This window comes from Limulus polyphemus, unplaced genomic scaffold (assembly GCF_000517525.1).
Source record: "Limulus polyphemus unplaced genomic scaffold, Limulus_polyphemus-2.1.2 Scaffold3377, whole genome shotgun sequence".
In the NCBI taxonomy this organism is placed as follows: domain Eukaryota; kingdom Metazoa; phylum Arthropoda; class Merostomata; order Xiphosura; family Limulidae; genus Limulus; species Limulus polyphemus.
The window spans coordinates 68,898-75,741 of NW_013668987.1; the positions used below are offsets into that span (position 1 = coordinate 68,898).

The 6,844-nt window shown below is 35.5% G+C and overlaps 1 protein-coding gene across 2 annotated transcripts in view; it reads right to left on the minus strand.

Annotated features, from left to right (window-relative positions):
• Positions 1 to 433: 433 nt before the first annotated feature.
• Positions 434 to 6,844, minus strand: part of LOC106469252 (apoptosis regulator Bcl-2-like) — an 11,903-nt gene continuing 5,492 nt past the window's right edge. For both annotated transcript variants that reach the window (XM_013929729.2, XM_013929728.2), the window contains exon 2: positions 434 to 775. In XM_013929729.2, coding sequence (XP_013785183.1) covers positions 638 to 775 — 138 coding nt within the window. In that variant the 3' untranslated portion in view covers positions 434 to 637. The remainder of the gene's footprint in view (positions 776 to 6,844) is intronic.

A 6,844-nucleotide genomic window follows, 5' to 3' on the forward strand; every position in this document is an offset into this window, starting at 1 on the left:
TTCTTGTAACTTTTAAATAATATAACACATGGTGCATGACAGAATGGATAAAAAATTATTAAAATTTTTCAATACCTTATAATTTCCTTCTATAACTTAAGCATAATGATAATTTAAGAAAAATATTTAGAAAAAGACATGCTGATATGCAATAAAACTGCATACATTTAATTTCTTAATAAATTTTACCTTAATTAAGGAACATTTGTATAACAGGAATCAAATTTTGAAAGATCAAAAGCAGTTGCATGTAACTAGGGAATTTTTATACAAGTTACATGTGCAAAAGGTATTTTCCATTTAAAACACAATTTCACAGAATATATGAAGTTTTATTACACACATAACTCTTCTTAAGAAGTGTACATGTAAGACACTTGAATAATTTTTCAAGAAATTACAAGATATCACACACAAAAAGTGAGATTTTCTCAGTGTGAATTCATAAGGGTTAAATTCAAAAAAGTGCAAATAAATCTGGGTAAACAAAGTGTTAGAGATTCTTTCATTCTTATAATCATGGGAGGCGAAGACTTCCTCCTTTCAGCTTCTGTGGGTGAAATACATTTCAGTATTGAACTCAGAATGTACTGAATTTTACAAACAGCATCCAAGATTACAGTATCCACACTTCATTTTAGGACTTGGATGCAAAAAAAGCTCCAAGAGTCAGGGCTCCCAGACCAGCAGCAACTCCACAAAACCTCTTAAAAACTGGCCAAGATGATTCATTCCTTTGCTCTTCTCGATTCTCTGTATATTCAACCAATCCATCCTGTGAGAAAAAAAAAATGTATTTTTTTTAGCATATCAAATGATTTGACATGTGGATATTAGAAGTTTGAAGTCCACATTTTTTTAAAATTCACATGTCCTCGAAGCAAAGAAGTTTTGATAAGTTGTGGTGTAAGATTTTAAAAGAACTGAAAAAAGATGGTTTAAAATGGGTCACTAAAAAAACACTGACAACAGAAAAACCATTTCCTTTAAACAAATATTTCATACAGTTTACTAAAACATCACAATGACAATGGAAAAAATATTTCCCTCAGACAGATATTTAATATAAGCCACTAAAAAACAAACTGAAAAGGAAAGTTAACATTTTCCTTGCCTGAAAATGTATTTCCAATAGCTACTTACCTCTTCACACACAATAGCTTGGAGTGTAATATCTGATGGCAGGGGCTCCATATGGGCACACCCATGGGAGGCTGCATCTCAACCAGGCAACCGAGTACCCATACACACCTGATCAGAAATCCAAGAAGTGTAGTGTGGTTAAGGCATGACCAGAATGTACATTGTTTGTCTCACCTTGACTCAACTGAAAAGACAAAGACAGGGGTGACAAACCCATCCTACTGTAGATGAAGGTCACACTAGCTGTTGAGAGACGACCCATAATACACAGACAGTGCCACCACCACCATATTGTGCTGTAAACAATCAGTGAGAAACTCTCCAAGGTCTACTACTACCCCAGCAGTTAGGAACTGTAAGTGGCAAGGATCTCCCATGCTCCACCTGATGAAGAGGAGTGGGGGAGAATTCACCTTGAGAAGATCCAGAGAACTGTCAGGATCCCCATTGGATGCCTACTGGAAAGGTCTTTTACTAGAGCAACGCAACAGGTGACTGCAAAATCCTATTTTTAAAAACCAGCAAGTGCAAGCCAAAGAGGTGGGAAGTCACTTCACTGGTGCCTGCTTTTTTCCATGACAGTCAATGGAATGATAAGGTCTGGAACGAGCAAATGAGTAATTCTAATATCACAAGCATAACTCTAATGGTCTTGTGAAACACCCCATCTCAACAGTGGGCACTAGTAGCACAAGGATGGATGGGTAAAGCACTTTGTTACCCTTGGCTTGATGCAGATTTTGGGAAATAAGCATACCCTAGAAGGCAACACCAGCCACCTGATGGGATCCCATAAAAAGAGAAAAGGGTTAGAGGAAAAAGAAAATGTAATTACCCTTCTCAAAGATGGTATGAAGTTGTATTGAAGAAATGAAATAGCCAGATAATGAACATAATGGGATATAAATGTGCAGATTTATCCACATGTTAGCCTGAAGGATCATGACCAAGGGTCAGTGAAAAATGAGACACAAAAGAATGAGATCGTTGATAAATCTGATGTGATGAAATGTGAAAGAACAATCACCTTCTTGAGTGGCCAAAGTCTTATGAAAAAAGGCCCATTCTGGATACATAGTAAAGAATATGGTGAAAGATAGTATGAGAAGCATCAATGGCACAAGCATCCGATTGACGGTGATTGCAGGCAAGGAAGAAAATAAAATAGGGAGATCCAGTCAGGGGGTAGCAAGGGAATGTCCACACCAAGACAAATCATCGTGGGGTGGGGATGCTAGTCCCCTCGCTTAATTGTGAGGCATAGTGATCAGCATGAATCTGAATATCAGGTGAGTGAGGAAAAATCAGAAAGGGTTGGGAAGATTGTTCATGCAATAAGGAAGGATGAGGTGCATAAGAAATAGGTGAACGGGATAAAATGTCACAAACTTGAGACACAAAATCCATAAAGCCTGCATTACGCCTAGTAGACTCATCAGATTAGGAATGGGAAGGAACGGTAAAATCTGGAGATAGAGAAAGACAATCAAAGTCCTCATCAGCATGTTCTGGAAGAGCTTGGGCGATGTCCGAGGACAAAGGTTGCCCCAAGCAACATACAGTCTCCCGGCTTATAAAAGCAGATAAATCCACTGTCCGGTCACCCCTAACCGAGGCCTGAGAAAAAACGCTGGTCTCTGGTGTAACTCACCATATGTGGTAACATTAACTTTGGAATTCATTGCACAGAAAGGTTCACCAAGTTCAAGTGCATAAAATAAGACGACTAGAATAACTGAATACTAATATAAGAAATAGGCTGAATGTAAACATATTAATTCAAAAAACAGCCACTTCATGAGGAAACAAAGTCGACTGTGAAGCATTAAACAAACAAAAGAGCATGTCCGAACACAAGCACTGCCAAACGAGAAGTGATAGCTCGGTAGTGTGGAGGGTATCATATGCATCACGTGAGTATGTCATGCTCCTATTGGTAAGTAGGTGATGCATGATGATTTGCATGAGAAACATGTTGGAATCTTGCAATTCAAATAGGGCAGAGCAGAAGGCATGCAACATGCATGATGAAAGATTTGGCATACAGAGGACAGCACTGAACGACAATAACTAATCTTGTGAGAAGAGGTAAGTACCGTATCAGAATTTATTTTTCATATTTCAAATGTTGAGGAATAAAAAAAGTTAAGAAACAAACTGTCATAAAAAAATTTAATTTAATATTGTAAATCACTAAAACATCAAAAATTATGATACCATTCAAAAGTCAAATCTAAAAATGGCTGAACTATAGCAATCTATTCATGATTTAACAAACAGTATTTTTAAAATGTACATGTTATATTTCTATTCGTGTCTTTCAAACTGTATTGTACCATTTACTAATTTGTCAACACCTACCTTGTACTCAACATTTGAGTCCCAACTCTGTTAAGACTTATTAATACAAATATTTTATGGACTAATATGACAAACAGGGGAGGAAGTTAGCAGCGAATGTGCTTTTCTGAGTTACACACATTCAATTATTTATGTGGGAATAAACAGCTATGATTAAATGAAGAAAATCCAATGTAACAAGAGCAGTACAATTCTAGCATTTGATGAATAACAAAAGAAAAACCTAAATATCATGTACAACATGTGGCAAAAATGATCTCATGTGTATGTATGTCCAGTAGGGCTAAGAACTAAGTTTTAAGTATTTCATCTTATTTTATAATAAACAGGATGAAGGCCTAATGATTTAACACAATGTGACTACAGCTACAGTAGATATTCTAAGCTTGTAACACAGAAACCTAAACTATTTAGGTGTTTTCAAAACCTTATATCAAATATGATTATATATTCTTATTGTGAGGTTATGTTAAGTACAAAATTAGGCTTATGATAAAGTAGGAATATGTATTTTTATAAAATGTTCTATATAGTTGGGCAAGTTCTTTTGCACCATTTAGTTAAAATAATGTATGATCTAGCTCATATAATGATAAATTAACTCTTCTATAATGTTTTCTGGATTCTGAAAGTCATGTCTCTGATCCTTTTCAGAACAACTCATAGGCTCTTCCTAGCACCCGCTTAACTTTAGAGCTCATCATTTCTTCAGGGGGGAGGGATTTTACAGCCATATTATATTACCTCAATAAAATCCAGACTTATCAGCATTAATATCATAGCAAACTTTTGTTTTGTTGCTAGCTGATTCAAGTCTTTCCTGGATAGTCATGCATGATATCCATGGTGCTCTGTAATCTCTATACATTTTGTATAAGGCTGTTCTGAGTGAATATTCTTCAGATAAAAGTACAAGTTGTTCAATGGTACATTTAATTCTCTCTCTCTCTCTCTCAGTCATCAGTGATGATAGTGTGATGCCTGTAGCTTCATTTACTGTAGTACAATAACTCTACAGTGGAAGATCTTGATTCCAAATTTTCTTATCTTTATCCACATATATGGATAATTGATTTATGTGCAGTTGTAACTCTCCAACATATCAGAAAACAGATGAAGGCCAATGATCTGACACATTTCCAGAAACAAGGCTATTTTAAAGTTCTATAGGCACACGATATCTTGAATCAAATTTGTGAATAAGTTTCCTTCCTAGAGTTCCTGATTCCTGGTTAGAAACAGCATAAGATAATCCATCATAACAATAATGTATTTATTTCCACAGTTACTCTATAGCAGAGGAACCAGCACATCAACAGCAACTCTTTCAAGTGGTGCTGTAACACAACACTGCTGTAGCTGTCCATGCTGTTACCTTCAAGGGCCCTTTTCACTAATTCTTTATAGATCCCCAACACCCAAAACAATAGAATTACTCTTATACTCTCTGTAGTGTTGTCCAGCCAAAGGAAGGTTACGAAGTGCTACGTAATGTAGACTGTGGAAGTACGAATTGCAACAGTTGCTTCTATTCATTAGTATCTACCAGTTTTCAACATAAGCCCTCTCGTAGGCATAATAAATTACACTGTTTCCAATGCATCTTTGTCTTTGAGCTGTATGGAGCAACTGTTTGCCATAAGGGTCTTTCTGCATTATTTTGCTCCACCGAATAATTGGTTGCAAATTTGCATCCTTTGCCCAAACATCTTTTAAATGAGTGTTGGACTACACCACTTGTGTATATCACAACTTGGATTATAATATGCTATACTTTAAACTTGTAGTCTTTACTGTCTTGTGCTTGCCTCTTTTCACAGTGTTTACATTCTTTATCAACACATGGTCTTCGGGATAATGCATAATGTTAAAGGTGTACTCCTGAAGTTTTGGAAGCCATTTTGCTCAATATTGCTTCCAACTTTATTCTCATCCCATGATAGTTCCATGGCGGGGTTCCAAATCACACCTTACAAATATAATCCTACTCGTACTTTTCTTGCATAATTCATTGATGCAAAAAGCCAATATTTCGGTCTAAAAAGTTCTTTTTCAAGACTTGTCGAGACTATATCTCATATATTTTGCCTACAGAGCTTTCAGTTGGGTGTTGGACCACATCTTGGAATATACTTTGCTGTACTTTAGGTTGGTCATTTTTTCTATCCAGTGCTTCCCTCTTCTCACAGTGTTCACACTCTTCTTTAACACACACAGTCTCCAGTATAATGCATCAGCATTTCCATGACTCTCCTTATGCCAATGTACAAGGTTAAATTTGTGTCCCTGGAGATTTTAAGAGATTTTGTTACTGGCCTTTTGGATTGCAAACATTTGCTCATATAGGTAATAAAGGAAATGAGTTAGGGCTTCAACAACACTTAGTAGATCTTTAAGAGTTGTATAATACCCCCCTTTCTGTGGCATTCACTGCCTTGCTATAACAGATAATCACAAAGTAATGATAGTAAGAGCAAAGTTGAGGATATCAAAGATAATAGCAAAGAGATTGAATCCATTGGAGTTTCTATTAGTGGATATAAAGAGAAAAGGCTTTTGGTGAGAATTTGTTACAGACCACCAAATGATACTGATAAAATTAGTCAGAAACTTTACAATGAGATTAAGATTTCAGCTGTTAATAAAGTCATAATTATGGGTAATTTTAATTTCAGGCATATAGATTGGGAAATTCTAGAATCAAATATGAGGGAGAAAGGTTTTTGGAAACTGTTCAGGATGGCTTTCTTCACCAGTTAGTCAAGGAACCAACTAGAAACAATGCTTTTTAGAGTTATTGTTAACTTTAAATATAGAAATGATCAAGAGGGTGGAAATAGGGGAACATCTTGGTTCAAGTGATCATTGCTCTATTAGGTTCAATGTTTTGCTGCATATGGAGATTAGGGAATAATAATATATTGGTTAAAAATTGCAAAAAGCAAGTTTTCAAGGGATGCAACAAGAGTTATATGTTGTGAATTGGGCAGCTGAGTTATTTGGAGACACTGATCAGATGTGGAAAATTATTAAAGATAAATTTTTAAATATTCAAGGTAAACATATTCCTAGTAGAAAGAAAAGGGTAGCTACAAGTAAAAAACCAGGTTGGCTCACAATAAGTTTAAGAAATAAAATTAAAGAAAAGCATCATAAATTTAAGAAATTTAAATTGTTCGGTACGACAAGAGACTTAGAAGATTATAGAAGATCAAGAAAGTTCGTAAAACAGAAAATTAGGATATCAAAAAGGATGTATGACAAAAGGTTGCCTGAAAATGTAAAAATAAACAGCAAGGATTACTTTAAATACATTAAGGGTAAACAAAATGTTAAGATA